General features: G+C 37.5%; 1 protein-coding gene across 9 annotated transcripts in view; it reads right to left on the bottom strand.

Annotated features, from left to right (window-relative positions):
* Positions 1 to 19,187, bottom strand: part of LOC146479794 (uncharacterized) — a 78,203-nt gene that overhangs the window by 24,835 nt on the left and 34,181 nt on the right. For 2 of the 9 annotated variants that reach the window (XM_085110629.1, XM_085110633.1), the window contains exons 12-25: positions 16,952 to 17,099; positions 15,898 to 15,965; positions 13,819 to 14,058; positions 13,134 to 13,281; positions 11,905 to 11,972; positions 10,733 to 10,969; positions 9,587 to 9,734; positions 8,491 to 8,558; positions 6,965 to 7,201; positions 5,810 to 5,957; positions 4,722 to 4,789; positions 3,227 to 3,463; positions 1,394 to 1,541; positions 305 to 372 (exon numbers count right to left, since the gene is read on the bottom strand). In XM_085110629.1, coding sequence (XP_084966755.1) covers positions 305 to 372; positions 1,394 to 1,541; positions 3,227 to 3,463; positions 4,722 to 4,789; positions 5,810 to 5,957; positions 6,965 to 7,201; positions 8,491 to 8,558; positions 9,587 to 9,734; positions 10,733 to 10,969; positions 11,905 to 11,972; positions 13,134 to 13,281; positions 13,819 to 14,058; positions 15,898 to 15,965; positions 16,952 to 17,099 — 2,031 coding nt within the window. Of the gene's footprint in view, positions 1 to 304; positions 373 to 1,393; positions 1,542 to 3,226; positions 3,464 to 4,721; positions 4,790 to 5,809; positions 5,958 to 6,964; positions 7,202 to 8,490; positions 8,559 to 9,586; positions 9,735 to 10,732; positions 10,970 to 11,904; positions 11,973 to 13,133; positions 13,282 to 13,818; positions 14,059 to 15,897; positions 15,966 to 16,919; positions 17,100 to 19,187 lie in introns of all 9 variants that reach the window. The other 7 variants (XM_085110637.1, XM_085110632.1, XM_085110631.1 and 4 more) reach the window with 7 other exon arrangements.

The raw sequence follows: 19,187 nt of genomic DNA, 5'->3' as shown, positions 1-19,187 counted from the left end.
GGATGGCCATTTCTGAAATTTGTAGGCTTAAGTGTCAGCTAGTTTGCTTTTTACGTGGACTGGAGTCTTAAATTCTAACACTATGGTCCCCCACTTTGGATTGAAAACGCGCATTTGATCATATTTACACGTTAATTTGTGCAGTAACGAACATTAAATATTATTACTAAATCAAATATTAAAAAATATTCCCGAGCTTTTGTTACATAGTTTTTTTGTTTTTTTTTTTTTTTGGGGGGGGGGGGAGGGGAGGGAGTTGGGGGAAGGGAGTTTAACAGATCTTCATTAATAAGCTACGAATTACCTCAGATGAGGCCGATATGGCAGAGTTTGGAATGACGTTATTTTCCATTCCTAAGGCAGAGGCGCATTCTAAAAAAGAGAAAAAAAGAAACAACTTTTTTATCTGGATATCAATACGGTCAAACTCCAAATATAGTTCTTTAAGTACCTTAACTGATTCCTTCTGTATTGAAAGCCAATCCGAGTAATATACAAAGTTTTGAATCGAAGGTGAGATTGAAGTAGCCTCCCATGATTAATCTTTGCTCAGGACTCGAAACATTGCTATCACTTCAATTTTTCCTGGAGATCTTAAGAATACTCACACTGGTCACTAACCTTATTTGGCTCGTAGATGTTGGCAAAAAAAAACTATAATGTACCCCTTCCACAGCCGCATTTAAAATAATCCGCCATTGTAAACAGATCACCTAAACACGATTTCTCCTCAATTTCTAAATCGTTACTAACGAGTATCATGACTCTCAACTCTGCATTTTCCATAAGTTCTCGATTCTTTTGGTACTTTATGGTACCAATACTCTTATTTCTTGCCGTTGTCATCCTTATTATCATATGTATTGCCAGCATTACCAATCATTTAACAACTAAAACCTTTTTCGCTAAAACAATTTACATTTATTAAAAAAAGTTAGTAGGATCTATTCAAAACCTTCAGTTGGAGCTATTCGAAGCGAGGTAGAGGCAATCTAGGGCTAATCAGTTTGATTCATATGATCTTTTTTGGTAAAATGTAGAGTTCAAAGCCGCTGATTCAATCTGAGAGACCACGATGCTGTCATTTTTAGCCTACAAAATTTCAAGAAAGAACTTATTTGATGCAAGTTTAATTAATTTTTTGGTTCCTTAAGTACGTTTTAGGAAAATGGAAGGCTATTCCATATTTGAACACCGCATCCCGAGAAAGATTTGATTTTTTTCAGGACTGGAATTCTGGAAAAAAGAAATTTTCATTAGTTCTTGAACGAGCCACATATTTGTCAGCAACATTCAATTTCTGAAACATATTCACAGTACTGCAGCAACAAAAGAACTAACTATGCAAATCATCCTTACCAATCAAGAAAGTATTTTATTCGTCACAGTATACCTGATGTTAGATGGCAGCCATACAGTTCCATCCTCAATGATATGTGCCCATGCCATTGAACTGGAATAATGCGAAACGCTCGACCTTGAACTGCTTGCTCCAAGTCGTTGATAACTATACCATTTCGGTTACTATTCCCCGTGTATACCTTAAGCAAAATGTAAGAGTATCAATACATCACTGGTAATATAAATCTAACAACCCGTAACTTCGATCCATTTTACCTCACTATTTAACGTCACGTCCTTCATCTATTTTTAAAAGATTGAGGCGAGCATTGGATATTGGCGTTAGGCGATAGTTCTATCTCACTTTCATTAATATAGACCTCTTTTTGGCTATGCAACCCAAATTTGAGCTCCCTAGTCTATTAAACTAATTACAAAAATAGAAAGGACACAGAGGCGTGCCACTAAATATATTCCAAATTTCCTTTTTCCTGCCCAGTTTCTTACATGGATAGATTTAAATCTTTGGATCTGCCTCCATTTACATTCTGGCATGAGTATATAGATATGGTGTTCTTTTTCAAAATCATTCATTGTTTCGTATCGGTAGATCCATCAATTTTTCCTAAAGCTGTCATCACGAGGCCTACAAGATCTTCATCTAGTGATGTTATTAAATTTGTAGAGCCAAAATGTCAGACAGTAACTTATCAAAAGTCCTACATCATCAGATGCATACGCGTCTGGAACGTTGTTGCTGTTGCACGGAACCTGGGCATGAACTGGCCTTGAATGATTTTTTAAAATCAATGGTACAGTATTACAAAACCGCCTTAAGTAATTACGACTGTAAAAATCATAGCACTTTTAACCAGGGGCGTAGCGTTGGATTTTGAAGATGTACGCACGAGAATAAATTTTTCGTAAGCGCCAAAGGCGCTTACAACTAGGTGGGGTCTGGGGGCATATTCCCCCAGAAAATTTTGAAATTTAGGGTCTCGAAAATGCCATCTCATGGTTTTTCTGCGGGGCATTTTCAATAAGTAATGCGGCAAAAATGTAGTAGAAAGTTTTTTTATTTTAACCGTTTCCCTAGTGATTTCATCGTACTTCGCAGAGGAGATGTTAGTCTCTTCATGCTACTGAAACTACGTGCGGCAGTGCATGTAGACACAAAATAAGTTAACAATGTTACGAGAGCAACATAGGACACCGGGATAAAATTGGAAGATTGCGTGATCAAGAGTCTTAACCAAAGTCTGCGGCATTGCATTCGGATCACTGCCACTCCATTTGTGCTTCCAGGCGTTTTTCGTATTTTTGCTTAGCACTCGAATGCATTTTGCCATTATTAGTGGCCAGTACTGAATTATTAATTCTTGGATAATGGGAATTCTAATAAAAAACGCCAGTATAATGTGAAAATATGAAATTATTACCTAGCAAATTGAATGAGAAAAAAAGTTTTATCTCAGATTTTAGCTGTACGCACGGGCGTACGTGCGTATATGGACGCTACGCCCCTGCTTTTAACTCTGTCTGTCTTAAATTTAATAGGGGTCGTAGTCTTGCTCAGCCTTTCTCGTCTTGCTTTTAATTTTGTGGTTATGTATTTTAACTATTCTTATATAGATTCTTTTAATTTTCTGGGCCCGCAGTAACTAGCTCACGCTGTTGCGGACTCCCTGTCATTTTTTTTCTTTCTTACTTTGCTTCATTACCAGCCGAATGTATTTACATAATATTGGCAAAGCTAATAAAATAAAATAAATCAAAAGAAGTATTTTTCTTTGATTTTTTTGTGCTTTAAAATACTGTTTAAGGCCTAAAAATGGATTTACATACAATATTACTTGCATGCCACTGTATGATGTAGCCCTATTACCTTGTCTTGTGTAACAAAGTCTGCACCATTATCGCTGTAAGCCACTTTGAACTTGGTAACCCATTGGTCATAGTCATATCTGCCTTGGATTCCCACCGCAGTTACTTTGACTACATTTGGAAAGGTCACTTGAAGCCACTGGTTTTCATTGTTTGCTTTGGCAGACCAGGCGCCAGTTCTACCTCCACCGCTGGGTTTGTTGAGTCTAGCGTTGGTAGCTCCATGGCTGCCAGCCCACTTACAATTAAATGAAACACAAAGGTAACGGCAGTTAACTTCCTCGTAAGCGACCACCCTTGGGGCACGACAAAGTGGTCGCTTACGGGAAGTGGTCGCTCACGGGAATATCAACAAAATAAGCCTAATACTGGATTGATTTGTTGATTAATTAGATAAAATATTATCTAAGCAGCTAAAATTAGGCAAATATAAACAAAATTTTTTAATTTTTTTACATCTTTTCATTCTTCTGATGAAACTTTGTATAACATTTTGGAACAGATCAGCGTAACAATTGCTGTTAACCTACTAATTGTATTATAGCTGCCTTCTCTGCCTGAAAACTGTTATTATCTGTTAGTAGTCCGGGATAGCCTCATTAAAAATTGAACTTTCGTCACTTCAAAAGTAATTATTTACGAACGATTATACGGGATTATGTTGGGTGGCGGCTTAGCGGAAATCAGAAAACAAAACAATATATCAAATTTCTGGCCAAAAACGTGGTCGCAGTCCCTTAGAAAACTTGAGTGGTGGTCGCTTACAAGAGAGCTCTTAAAATAGTATTTAACTTAAAAACAAAGCGGTTGTTTACGAATTGGTCGCTTACAGGAGATGGTCGCTTACGAGAAGTGGTCGCTATGAGAGGGTTGCCTGTGAACATTTTACCCGTTAGTTAAATGCCAATACATTTTTATAAAGCAAATTGAAGTGACGTGAACATCGAGTGTCAGCATCTGATGGCACCCATGTTTGCACCTGCCAGTGTGTCAAAATTCTCATCTCAAGCACCCAAACCTTATGTAAATTTGACAACGGACCAAATTAGTGTGCTGTGGGTGCCTGTATTGTTTCCTACCGAAGAGGAACAAGTTCTAAGGCTTTACACCACTTCCCATATATACTTCTTTATTATTGATGTTATTTTATGTTATTTACTTTTGAATTCGTTGATTGAATGTAGCAAAGGATGGCCATTTCTGAAATTTGTAGGCTTAAGTGTCAGCTAGTTTGCTTTTTACGTGGACTGGAGTCTTAAATTCTAACACTATGGTCCCCCACTTTGGATTGAAAACGCGCATTTGATCATATTTACACGTTAATTTGTGCAGTAACGAACATTAAATATTATTACTAAATCAAATATTAAAAAATATTCCCGAGCTTTTGTTACATAGTTTTTTTGTTTTTTTTTTTTTTTGGGGGGGGGGGGGGGGAGGGGAGGGAGTTGGGGGAAGGGAGTTTAACAGATCTTCATTAATAAGCTACGAATTACCTCAGATGAGGCCGATATGGCAGAGTTTGGAATGACGTTATTTTCCATTCCTAAGGCAGAGGCGCATTCTAAAAAAGAGAAAAAAAGAAACAACTTTTTTATCTGGATATCAATACGGTCAAACTCCAAATATAGTTCTTTAAGTACCTTAACTGATTCCTTCTGTATTGAAAGCCAATCCGAGTAATATACAAAGTTTTGAATCGAAGGTGAGATTGAAGTAGCCTCCCATGATTAATCTTTGCTCAGGACTCGAAACATTGCTATCACTTCAATTTTTCCTGGAGATCTTAAGAATACTCACACTGGTCACTAACCTTATTTGGCTCGTAGATGTTGGCAAAAAAAAACTATAATGTACCCCTTCCACAGCCGCATTTAAAATAATCCGCCATTGTAAACAGATCACCTAAACACGATTTCTCCTCAATTTCTAAATCGTTACTAACGAGTATCATGACTCTCAACTCTGCATTTTCCATAAGTTCTCGATTCTTTTGGTACTTTATGGTACCAATACTCTTATTTCTTGCCGTCGTCATCCTTATTATCATATGTATTGCCAGCATTACCAATCATTTAACAACTAAAACCTTTTTCGCTAAAACAATTTACATTTATTAAAAAAAGTTAGTAGGATCTATTCAAAACCTTCAGTTGGAGCTATTCGAAGCGAGGTAGAGGCAATCTAGGGCTAATCAGTTTGATTCATATGATCTTATTGGGTAAAATGTAGAGTTCAAAGCCACTGATTCAATCTGAGAGACCACGATGCTGTCATTTCGAGCCGACAAAATTTCAAGAAAGAACTTACTTAATGCAAGTTTAATAAATTTTTTGGTTCCTTAAGTACGTTTTAGGAAAATGGAAGGCTATTCCATATTTGAACACCGCATCTTAAAAAAAATTTGATTTTTTTCAGGTCTGGAATTCTGGAAAAAGAAATTTTCATTAGTTCTTGAACGAGCCACATATTTGTCAGCAACATTCAATTTCTGAAACATATTCACAGTACTGCAGACACAAAAGGACTAACTACGCAAATCATCCTTACCAATCAAGAAAGTATTTTTTTCATCACAGTATACCTGATGTTAGATGGCAGCCATACAGTTCCATCCTCAATGATATGTGCCCATGCCATTGAACTGGAATAATGCGAAACGCTCGACCTTGAACTGCTTGCTCCAAGTCGTTGATAACTATACCATTTCGGTTACTATTCCCCGTGTATATCTTAAGCAAAATGTAAGATTACCAAGTCATCACTGGTGATACAAATTGAGCAACCCGCAATTTCGATCCATATTACCTCACTATTTAACGTCACGTCCTTCATCTATTTTTAAAAGATTGAGGCGAGCATTGGATATTGGCGTTAGGCGATAGTTCTATCTCACTTTCATTAATATAGACCTCTTTTTGGCTATGCAACCCAAATTTGGGCTCCTCAGTCTATTAAACTAATTACAAGAATAGAAAGGACACAGAGGCGTGCCACTAAATATAAAATATACAGTTTTTTACTTGGATAGATTTAAATCTTTGGATCTGCTTCCATTTACATTCTGGCATGAGTATATAGATATGGTGTTCTTTTTCAAAATCATTCATTGTTTCGTATCGGTAGATCCATCAATTTTTCCTAAAGCTGTCATCACGAGGCCTACAAGATCTTCATCTAGTGATGTTATTAAATTTGTAGAGCCAAAATGTCAGACAGTAACTTATCAAAAGTCCTACATCATCAGATGCATACGCGTCTGGAACGTTGTTGCTGATGCACGGAACCTGGGCATGAACCGGCCCTGAATGATTTTAAACGGGCAATGGTAGAGTATTACAAAACCGCCTTAAGTAATTACGACTGTAAAAATCCCAGCACTTTTAACTCTGTCTGTCTTAAATTTAATAAGTGTCGTAGTCTCGCTCAGCCTGTCTCGTCTTGCTTTTAATTTTGTGGTTATGTATTTTAACTATTCTTATATATATTCTGTTAATTTTCTGGGCCCGCAGTAACTAGCTCACGCTGTTGCGGACTCCCTGTCATTTTTTTCTTTCTTACTTTGCTTCATTACCAGCCGAATGTATTTACATAATATTGGCGAAGCTAATAAAATAAAATAAATCAAAAGAAGTATTTTTCTTTGATTTTTTTTGTGCTCAAAGATACTGTTTAAGGCCTAAAAATGGATTTACATACAATATTACTTGCATGCCATTGTATGATGTAGCCCTATTACCTTGTCTTGTGTAACAAAGTCTGCACCATTATCGCTGTAAGCCACTTTGAACTTGGTAACCCATTGGTCATAATCATATCTGCCTTGGATTCCTACCGCAGTTACTTTGACTACATTTGGAAAGGTCACTTGAAGCCACTGGTTTTCATTGTTTGCTTTGGCAGACCAGGCGCCAGTTCTACCTCCACCGCTGGGTTTGTTGAGTCTGGCGTTGGTAGCTCCGTGGCTGCCAGCCCACTTACAATTAAATGAAACACAAAGGTAACGGCAGTCAACTTCCTCGCAAGCGACCACCCTTGGGGCACGACAAAGTGGTCGCTTACGGGAAGTGGTCGCTCACGGGAAAGATCAACAAAATAAGCCTAACACTGGATTGATTTTTTAATTAATTACATAAAAATATTACCTAAACAGCTAAGATTAGGCAAACAGAAACTAATTTCCTTGATTTTTTCATATATATTGATTTTTCTGATGAAACTTTATATAACATTTTTGAACAGATCACAATAACAATTCCCGTTTATCGACAGATCTAATTATAGCCATCTTCTCTGCCTGTAAATTGTTATTATCGGTCAGCAATGCGGTGTAGCCACATTATAAATTAAACTTTTGTCACTTCTGAGTAATTATTTACTAACCATCATACGTAATTATGCTAAGTGGTCGCTTAGCGGAGACAGAAAACAAAAGAATATGTCAAATTTCTGGCCAAAAACGTGGTCGTGGTTCCGAAAGAAATTTGAGTGGTGGTCGCTTACGAGAGGGCTCTTAAACAGTATTTAACTGAGAAACAAAACGGTTGTTCATTAATTGGTCGCTTACGGGAGGTGGTCGCTTACGAGAAGTGGTCGCTGTGAGAGAGTTGACTGTAAACATTTTATCCATTAGATGAATGCTAATACATTTATGTAAAGCAAATTCAAATAAGGTGGACATCGAGTGTCAGCATCTGATGGCACCGATGTTTACACTTGCCAGTCTGTCAAAACTCTCATCTCAAGCACCCAAACCTTATGTGAATTTAACAACGGACCAAATTAGAACGACCTGTAATAAATATCCTCCTCTTCTTAAAGGTAGTATGATGTGGGTTTCTGTATTATTTCCTACCAAAGGGGAACAAGTTCTAAGGCTTGACATCACTTGCCATATATACTTCTTTATTATTGATGTTATTCTATGTTATTTAGTTTTGAATTCGTTGATTGAATGAGGCAAAGGATGGCCATCTCTGAGTTCTGTAGGCTTTAGTATCAGCTAGTATGTTCTATACGTGAATTAGAGTCTTAAATTCTCACACTATCGCTCCCCACTTTTAAATAAACAGCTGATTTAAAATGCACATTTGATCATACTTACATTTTAGATTTTGCAGTAACGAATATTAAATATTATTATTAAATTGAATATTACGGAAACACTCTCAAGTTTTTGTTCCATTCTTATTGATTTAATTTGCTTTTTGACAGAAGGAGGGGAGGGGAATTCCAACAAAACTATATAAACAAGCTACGAATTACCTCGGATGAGGCCGATATGGCAGAGTTGGGAATGACGTTATTCTCCATTCCTAAGGCAGAGGCGCATTCTACGAAAAGAAAAAAAAGGAACGATCCTCTTATCCGGATATGAATGCGCTCAAACTTCAAACATAGTCCCTTAAAGTACCTAAACAGAATCCTTCTGTATTGGAGGCCCATCCAAACAATATAAAAAGTTCTCAATCGAAGGTGACATTGAAGTAGCCTCCAATGATCACTTTTTACCCAGGAATCGAAACAATATTATTCAATTGTTCCTTGCGATCTTACGAATACTCACACTGGTCCCTAACCTTATTTGGCTCTTAGATGTTGGCAAAAAAAAAACATAATGTACCCTAGCACAGCCGCATTCAAAATATTCCGCCATTGTGAACAGATCACCTAAACACGATTCCTCTTCAATTTCTAAAGCATTCCTAACGAGAATCATAACTCCACAACTCTGCGTTTTCTAAACGTTCTCGATTTATGTTTTTTTTTTTTTTTTGGTACTATATGGTACTAATATTTTTTTTTTCTTGCCGTCGTCATCCTTGTCATCATAAGTATCACCAGCATTACCAATCATTTAACAGCTAGAACCTTTTTCGCTAAAGCAATTTACATTCAATGAAAAAGCCGTGAAAACAAAGATCCATGGGAAACCTTGGAGCTATTCGAGGCGAGGTAGAAGCAATCTAGGGCTAATCAGTTTGATTGATTTGATCTTATTGGGTAAAATGTACACTGCAAGGCCACTGATTCAATCTGAGAGACCACGATGCTGCCATTTTCAGCCAACAAAATTTCAAGAGAGAACTTCTTTAATGCCAGTTTAAATTGTGGTAGTTAAGTACTTTAAAGGAAAATGGAAGACCATTCCATATTTGAACACCGCATCTTGAGAAAGATTTGATTTTTATTTCGGGTCTGGAATTCTGGAAAAAGAAATTTTCATTAGTTCCTGAACAAGTCCGATATTTGTGAGCATAATTTCATTTCTGAAACATATTCACAGTAGACAGCAACAAAAGAACTAACTATGCAAATCATCCTTACCAATCAAGAAAGTATTTTATTCATCACAGTATACCTGATGTTAGATGGCAGCCATACAGTTCCATCCTCAATGATATGTGCCCATGCCATTGAACTGGAATTATGCGAAACGCTCGACCTTGAACTGCTTGCTCCAAGTCGTTGATAACTATGCCATTTCGGTTACTATTCCCCGTGTATACCTTAAACAAAATGTAAGATTATCAAGTCATCACTGGAGATAAAATTTAGCAACCTGCAACTTCGATCCATTTTACCTCACAATTTAACCTCACGTCCTTATTTCTATTTCTAAAAGATTGAGGCGAGCATTGCATATCGGCATTAGGCGATCGGTCTATCTCACTTTAGTTAGACCTCTTTTCGGCTATGTAACCCAAATTTGGGCTCCTCAATTTATCGGACTAATTACAAGAATGGAAAGGACACGGTGGCGTGCCACTAAATATATTCTCAAATTTCCTCTTTCCTGCACAGTTTCTTACATGGATAGACTTAAATCTTTGCATCTACTTCCATTTTCATTCTGGCACGAAAATCTAGATATGGTGTTCTTTTTTAAAATCATTCATGGTCTCGTATGGGTAGAACCATCAATTACTCCTAAAGCTCGAATCACGAGGCCTACAAGATCTTCATCTAGTGGTGTTATTAAATTTGTAGAGCCAAAATGTCAGACAGTAACCTATCAAAAGTCCTACATCATCAGATGCATACGCGTCTGGAACGTTGTGGCTGATGAACTGGACCCGCGCATGAACCGGCCCTGAATGATTTTAAACAGGCAATGGTAGAGTATTAACAAAACCACGACGGTGAAAATCTTTGCCCTCTAAAGTATGTCTGTCTTAAATGTAATACGTGTCGTAGTCTTACTCAGCCTATCTTGTGTTGCTTTTAATTTTTTAATTGTGAATTCTAACTACTCTTATATTTTTTTCATTTTCTTGGCCCGCAGTGACTGACTCACGCTGTTGCGGAATCCCTGTCACAATATCTTTGTTACTTTGTTTGATTACCTGAATGTATTTACATGATGTTAACGAAGCTAATAAAATAAAATAAATAAAAAGAAGTATTTTCATTTGATTTTTTGTGCTCAAATGTACTGTTTAAGGACTAAAAATATGATTTACATACAATATTAGTTACATGCCATTGTATGATGTAGCCCTATTACCTTGTCTTGTGTAACAAAGTCTACACCATTATCGCTGTAAGCCACTTTGAACTTGGTAACCCATTGGTCATAGTCATATCTCCCTTGGATTCCCACTGCAGTTACTTTGACTACATTTGGAAAGGTCACTTGAATCCACTGGTTTTCATTGTTTGCTTTGGCAGACCAGGCGCCAGTTCTACCTCCACCGCTGGGTTTGGTGAGTCTGGCGTTGGTAGCTCCATGGCTGCCAGCCCACTTACAATTAAATGAAACAAAAAGGTAACGACAGTCAGCTCCCTCGTTAGCGACCACCCTTGGGGCACGACAAAGTGGTCGCTTACGGAAGGTGGTCGCTGTCGGGAAAGATTAACTAAGAAAGCCAAATACTTGATTGATTAGTTAATTAACTACATAAAAATATTACTAAAGGTAAATTTAGGCAAATAGAAACTAATTTATTTGATTTTTTTTTTTACATCTTTTTATTCTTCTGATGAAACTTCGTATAACATTTTGGAACAGATCACTGTAACAATTCCAGTTTACCTACAGATCTGATTATAGCCATCTTCTCTGCCTGAAACTGTTATTATTTGTCAGCAATCTAGGGTAGCGTCATTAAAAATTGAACTTTCGTCACTTCGGGGTAATTATTTACTAACGATCATACGTAGTGTTGGGTGGTCGCTTAGCGGAAACAGAAAACAACAGTCTTGGAGTGGTGGTCGCTTACAAGAGTGCTTTTAAAACAGTATATAACTGAGAAAAAAAATCGGTTGTTTACGAAAATTGTCACCTACGAGAAGTGGTCGCTATGAGAGGGTTGAATGTATAGGTATATTGTTTTTAATCAAACTTGGGTTTGCAACTTGAGAATTGAAAATTCTTATCATCCTTCACAGGATAACATAAGTATTCAGGGTTTTATTTTTACGCGAGGCTGCCTGCTATGAAAACCTTACAAAACATCACTCAGATCTAGCATGTAAATTAATTAATACAAAACAAGACGATTCTTCAAGAGGAATATCACCTAATGGGGCATTTAGCTTTTTTACTGAAATTCTATAAACATTATTTAAGCTGTAAAACTTTTCTTTTCACGTAAACGCTTTCTTAGCCAACCTCGAAAGTATTTTGACCGGCAAACATTGAACTGCGTTATTACCATGGCAATGTCTGTCTCTTACCTCAGAGGACGCTGATATGGCGGAGTCAGGAATTTGCTGATTTCTCATACCTAGAGATGCCGAACATCCTACCGAAGTGTATATAAGTCAAATATGAATGAGTCAACGCCATTTATCCCTGTTCAAATAACACGCGGAACGAGTGTTAATGTGCCAAGATATCAATACAGGTAGTCATTATATTTGTACTTTAAAATACCCGTTTGGTTGTTATTCGTACAGTACAAAATCGTTTTTCTAAAGCGGGGGAAGGGGCAAGCCCCCCCCCCCCCCCCCTTAGAATTTTTGGAAGTTAAAAAGCAATGTGCCCTAAAATATATAATTAAAACAAATAATGTTGAATTCTGACGCTGCAAGTGCCTTTTAACAACCTTTAGTAGTCTGTTTACTACCTGTCAGTTTCCTTCGCTAACAGGCACTCCTATCTTGAGAATCGGAAATAAGAATCAAACTGGATTAAAATCAACCAATCTGAAGCCGTGAAAGCTGTCGAAATAAACTACTTGTTTTCTAAGACATCCGCTTATTTTAAGCAATGCAAATGTCCTTAGTTTATGAAAATTGAGTGTTCCCGCGTTGTCACACAAAAAAGCCACACAAATATGCCCTCAGGACCAGAGGAAAAAACATTTTCCTGCAGTCGGATTCTTGCTCCCCGATTCCAAATTTAAAAAGAGAAAGAAAAATTTGTCGTCGTTTGTCTACGTCGTCCTTCAAACGTGAAATTAGGAAACTTCATGTAGTAGTTCACGTTAAAGAAAAGGCAAAAACAGGTACCTAAGACTGTGATCTAGGTGCAAAATTATTGTTTTACTTACTAAATCTCTCGTTGCATCTTAAACTCCAAAATCCGTCTGTTTTTGAGTGACAGTTTGGGGGGGGGGGGGGGCCTGTTGTCTTTTATATATATATATATATATTTTTTTTTTTTTGCTTCTAAACAAAAAAGCTCTGGTCCGATAAAAGTCTCTTATTAGATTTTTTTGGTGTGTAGTATCGCTTTGAATATTTACTCGTTCTTTCTAAAAACTAGGGCAAAACTCGTAAAAAAATATACGTGCAGGTATATTACTACAAGCTAAAACATCTAATAAGATATATGTATTTCACGATTTAGGTCAGTATTGAACCACTGGCCACAAACATGAAAACTTCCCAACAACTCTCATCAAGGAAATCCAACTTTTAAACATTTTTATTAGTAACAAACACTTAATACTCAACTTTACCTGACTTTGAATGGCAGCCGTACAATTCCAGTCTCAATGAAATATGACCGTGCCATTCAACTGGCTCAATGCGGATTGCACGGGCTGTGACGGGCGCCACTAAGTCGTTAATAACAATGCCATTCCTGTTGTGGTTTCCAGTGTATACCTACACGAATAAACGGCTAATCGTCTCAGAAAACTATGCAAGACGTACAAATGGCGCCTTCTCCCAAAACCGAAGCACGAAGGGCTTTAAAAGGGCAGGAGACAGTTTAAGGCTAAAGCATACTAACCCACTGAAGCTAGCCTGTGAACGAGCTTCCAAGTGGGATATACGGCGAAGACGAAAATGGAGTTCGGAGAGAAATGTTGCTGTTACTTCCAGTTACTAGCGAAATTTTAATGAATATATTTGCCTTTCTGTTACCCACTTGCATATCCCGTTACAAATAACATAAGATTTAAATAGATTAACATTGCGTTATTTAATTGTAAACGTCTTAGAAAAAAGAAAGTCTTGAACAACCCATTGACATTTTTCTAATAGGCCTATTTCCTTCTGTCTCTTAAACAGCAAATGTGATTGCAACTAAGCTGAGTGGAAAGTTGACGTGTACAGCTATCCATTATAACTTTCGCAAATAATATATTCACTAGTCACGTTTCAGGTTACTGTGAGCTTATAACTGAATCATTTACTTACTTTGTCTTGCCTAATGAAATTCAGTCCATCAGCACTGTAAGAAACTTTAAATTTGGTAACCCACTGGTCATAGTCAAATCTGCCTTGGATTCCAACCGCAGTTACTTTGTAGATATCATCAACAAAAGTGACTTGGATCCATTGGTTTACGTCATTTGTCTTAGCAGACCAGGCACCAGTTTTGCCTCCACCGCTGGGTTTGTTGAGTCTGGCGTTGGTAGCTCCATGGCTGCCAGCCCACTTACAATTAAATGAAACACAAAGGTAACGTCAACTCTCTTGTAAGCGACCAACCTTGGGGCACGTCAAAGTGGTCGCTTACGGGAGGTGGTCGCTTACCGGAAAGATCAACAAAATAAGCCTGATACTGCATTGATACATTAATGCATCTATCTAAAGCAAATTGAAGTGACGTGGACATCGAGTGTCAACATCTGATGACACCGATGTTTACACCTGCTAGTCTGTCCGAAATCTCATCCCAAGCACCCAAACCTTATGTAAATTTAACGACGGACCAAATTAGTGTGCTGTGGGTTTCTGTATTGTTTCCTACCGAGGGGGAACAAGTTCTAAGGCTTGACATCACTTACCATATATACTTCCATGTTACTTTATGTTATTCTATGTTATTTACGTTTGAATTCGTTGATTGAATGTAGCAAAGGATGGCCATTTCTGAGTTCGATAGGCTTTAGCGTCAGCTAGTTTGTTCTATACGTGAACTGGAGTCTTAAAGGGACACAGTCAGCTTTGTGACCCTTCTGACCTGGACACTAGTTTTGTCAGTTTGAAAAGCGTCTTCCTTAATCTGAAATCAAAAGTACGCGTTGAATACATCCAGATATCCGCTTCAATCTTTTCAGTGTTTTATTGGACTTTCAATCCTTTATTGAAAATCTGTTTTTGAGTATGCTTTTACTCATCCTGTGATATTATTTTATCATATTTGGTTAATAACAGTGTGGATCGCGTCTCCAACGGAACATGAAAAGAAGAGATGGGAAACGTGAAGGCGCCAGGCGATAGAAATCGCCTGCGTTAACTAAAATAACGAGAGAAATCAATCAAAAACATTGGAGAGCAAATCACCATGATATATATTTGGAAAATTGCACTTTCTCAACATGGTGAAAGGTTAGTGCGGAGGGAATCTTCGTAAACGATTCGAACTTCGCGTCATGGCTGCTTGGTTTGGAGCTCAGACGAAGACAAGCTTCCAAGCTTAGGTACACCGTCGATTATCTCCTTGACAAGAACAACCTCTCGGAAGAACCTTGTTTTCTACGGGTCGAGCAAGCTTTCTTGCAATAACATGGGTTTGGTTCCCAAATTTAGATAGTGGAAAAGTTGTAGAAACGAAATTATAAAAGCAAAATATCAGATTGAAAGCAGAAATAAAGCTTACCGGTCATTTCGCTACACTGCAGTTCAGTCGATTCGCTGCGTTTCAAAATTGGCATATGACCATATTCGCTAATATATTTGAACTCAATTTGCTTCTCATGCAAACACTGTGAAACGTAGAAACACTGAGCAAAGATAATTTTTCACACGCCCGTTTACCGAAGTAAACGATTAAATGATTCTTCGACTTCAGAGGTATTCGTTGACGTTTGGCTTTCCCTGGACAAGTCTATCAATAAATCCTCCAAGATATCAAGAAAATGAGAGTTCTAATATATGACATTAGGTCTATAATCAATATATTGACTGGCAAACACTTCGACTCGACAAGGTTTGTTTAGGTTTTTCAAAGGATGCGCTTCTCAGCGCGAAACTTGAGATGAAGTATGATATGAAAATCAGCGAAATTAGTATCTAATGCGCATGTGCACATACTGACTGTGTCCCTTTAAATTCTCACACTATTGTCCCCCACTTTTGATTAAAAACGCGCATTTGATCATACTTACATTTTAATTTGTGCAGTAGAGAATATTAAATATTATTATTAAATTAAATATTTAAAAAAAACACTCCCAAGCTTTTGTTACATGGTTATTGATTTGTAGATTTTTGGGAGGGAGTGGGGGGTGGGGGGGTCCAACAGAACTTCACTAATAACTAACGAATTACCTCGGATGAGGCCGATATGGCAGAGTTGGGAATGACGTTATTTTCCATTCCTAAGGCAGAGGCACATTCTACGAAAAGAAAAAAAGAAACGACACTTTAATCCGGATATCAATACGGTCAAACTCCAAATATAGTTCTTTAAGTACCTTAACCGAATCCTTCTCTATTGGAGGCCCATCCGAACAATATATAAACTTCTCAGTCGAAGGTAACATTGAAGTTGGCTACTCTTTGCTCAAGACTCGAGACATTGCTATTCAATTGTTCCTGGAAATCTTAAGAATACTCACACTGGTCACTAACCTTATTTTGCTTGTAGAAATAATCATAATGTACCCCTTGCACAGCCACATTCAAAATATTCCGCTATTGTAAACAGATCACCTAAACACGATTCCTCCTCAATTTCTAAATCGTTCCTAACGAGTATCATGACTCCACAACTCTGCGTTTTCCATAACTTCTCGATTTTGTTGGTACTATATGGTACTAATACTCTTATTTCTTGCCGTTGCCATCCTTATCATCATAAGTATCACCAGCATTACCAATCATTTAACAGCTAAAACCTTTTTCGCTAAAGCAATTTACATTAACTGAAAAAGAAACGAGGATCCATGGGAAACCTTGGAGCTATTCGAGCCGAGGTAGAAGCAATCTAGGGCTAATCAGTTTGATTGATGTGATCTTATTGGGTAAAATGTAGACCTAAATGCTCCTGATTCAATCTGAGAGACCACGATGCTGCCATTTTCAGCCTACAAAATTTCAAGAAGGAACTCCTTTAATGCAAGTTTAATTAAAATTGCGATTTCTTAAGTACTTTTAGGAAAATGGAAGACTATTCTATATTTGAACACCGCATTTTGAGAAAGATTTGATTTTTTTCGGGTGTGGAATTCTGGAAAAAGAAATTTTCATTCGCTCCTGAACGAGTCCGATATTTGTGAGCATGATTTAACTTCTGAAACATATTCACAGTAGACAGCAACAAAAGATCTAACTATGCAAATCATCCTTACCAATCAAGAAAATATTTAATTCATCACAGTACCTGATGTTAAATGGCAGCCATACAGTTCCATCCTCAATGATATGTGCCCATGCCATTGAACTGGAATTATCCGAAACGCTCGACCTTGAACTGCTTGCTCCAAGTCGTTGATAACTATACCATTTCGGTTACTATTCCCCGTGTATACCTTAAGCAAAATGTAAGATTATCAAGTCATGACTGGTGATATAAATTTAGCAGCCCGTAACTTCGATCCATTCTACCTCACTATTTAACCTCACGTCCTTACGTCTGCTTGAGGCTAGCATTGCATATTGACGTTAGGCAATCGTTCTATCTTACTTTAGTTAGACCTCTTTTCGCCAATGCAACACAAATTTGGGCTTCTCAGTCTATTAAACTAATCACAAGAATGGAAAGGACTCGGAGGCATGCCACTAAATATATTCTCAAATTTCCTTTTTTCTGCTCTATTTCTTACATGGATAGACTTTGTCTTAAATGTAATAAGTGCCGTAGTCTTGCTCAGCCTATCTCGTGTTGCGCTCCCCAGGAACTTTCGCCTACGACCATGCAAGATAGAAAAATTGAAAATCGTCAAACTTTGTCATAATAAAGGTCTACTAAAACCATTTGTGGAAAGACATGTTTCAGTTTGTTTAGATACTTGTTTTACCTTTAAAGTGACTTTTTCATTCTGGTGGCCTGTGAGCGGGTAAAACCGACTTAAAAGTGTAGGGGCTGCTCGTCTTGAAATGACGAAGGAGTAACCGGTCAGTATAAAATGCAGACTGCAGACTGCAGATTGCTGACTGCAGACTGGGTATAAAATGCAGACTGCAGACTGCAGACTGGGTATAAAATGCAGACTGAGACCAAAACCGCCTCTTCGTCTGCAAATACAGGATACCTTTTGAATTTTTTCAACTTAACTTACGCCAGTGTCATACAATCGTCTTTCGAGATCATTTCCCATGAAATTGACATTATTATATTCTTTTCGAAAAGCGTCAACCTTGAAATAAACAACCCCAAATCATGACGTAAGCAATAACGCGGACACATGACCTTTACTTCGCACGTGGTTGACCTTTTCGCCGCTTTGCGTCAACATGACATCGGCGACATCGGTAAGTGGCAGTCAGGGTGGCAGTAAAATAATGTTTTTTTTTTTTAAATAAAATTAAATATGTCTTCATGTATTGCTAGAATACTGGAGGTATACAATTTGTCTTTGACAAACTTCGGTAATATTCAAAGAAGCTAGTTAAAATCTGAAGATTTCAAATTTCTTGCCCCGGCCTCGGAAATCAAGTTTGTTTCCCTCATTATAATAATGAAAACCGTCATGGGCGTAATTGTTTTCGAACTAATGCAAAGCGATTAAACTTGCGTCTTCTCTGTGAAGAAAGGGCCTCAGGAAATGAAAGCTACCAATCGAGATAAAGAAAACAAACTGTCGAGGAATGGGTCAAAAATAAGGTCAATTTCGTGGGAGATGATCTCGGAAATGTGATTGCGTGACACTAGGGTAAGTTGAAAATTGAAAATGTATCCTGTATTTGCCGAAGAGACGGTTTTGGTCTCAGTCTGCATTTTATACCCAGTCTGCAGTCAGCAGTCTGCATTTTATACCTAGTCTACATTTTATACCCAGTCTGCAGTCTGCAGTCTGCATTTTATACTGACCGAAGGAGTAACACATAAAAAAAATCGAAGCAATTGAACATAAGCATACTAATTCCCTTACACTTTCACGATGTCAAATGTACATTCAATGAGAACCAGAATTTTTGGCCAAATTTTAAAAATTAACCGTTTGTAGCAGAATTACAGTATGCCAAAATAATGCGAAATTCAACTGCAAAAAAAGCATCCTGGTACATGGCTTTGTCAACCAAGACTATATTCATCGGAATAAGCAATGTTTCGTGCACGATTTGATGAAGTAAACTTTTTGGGTAAATAAAACGATAAATTTTTGGAGCGCTATTTGAACATGCTATTTATCATCAAAAGTTGACCTTTTGACCTTCAAAGGAGGGCAAGCTATGAATCACATCACACTCGCTAATTTTGACTTTCCCAACAAACAATTCAAAACTCTGGGCATTCTTTCAAAGCACAATGTTAAATAAAGTCAATCGCTAGAATTGTGATCAGAAGTTTAACGTAAGTTAATATGATTTTAGTTTCGAACACGTAATTTGGTTTAGGGCTACAACATCGACAAATTTTGCATATAAATTAGTTCGTTTTGATTTCCACTTAGGAT

Source organism: Pavona decussata, unplaced genomic scaffold, assembly GCF_977016875.1.
Source record: "Pavona decussata unplaced genomic scaffold, jaPavDecu1.1 SCAFFOLD_58, whole genome shotgun sequence".
Lineage (NCBI taxonomy): Eukaryota > Metazoa > Cnidaria > Anthozoa > Scleractinia > Agariciidae > Pavona > Pavona decussata.
This window is presented reverse-complemented; position numbering and strand designations above follow the sequence as displayed.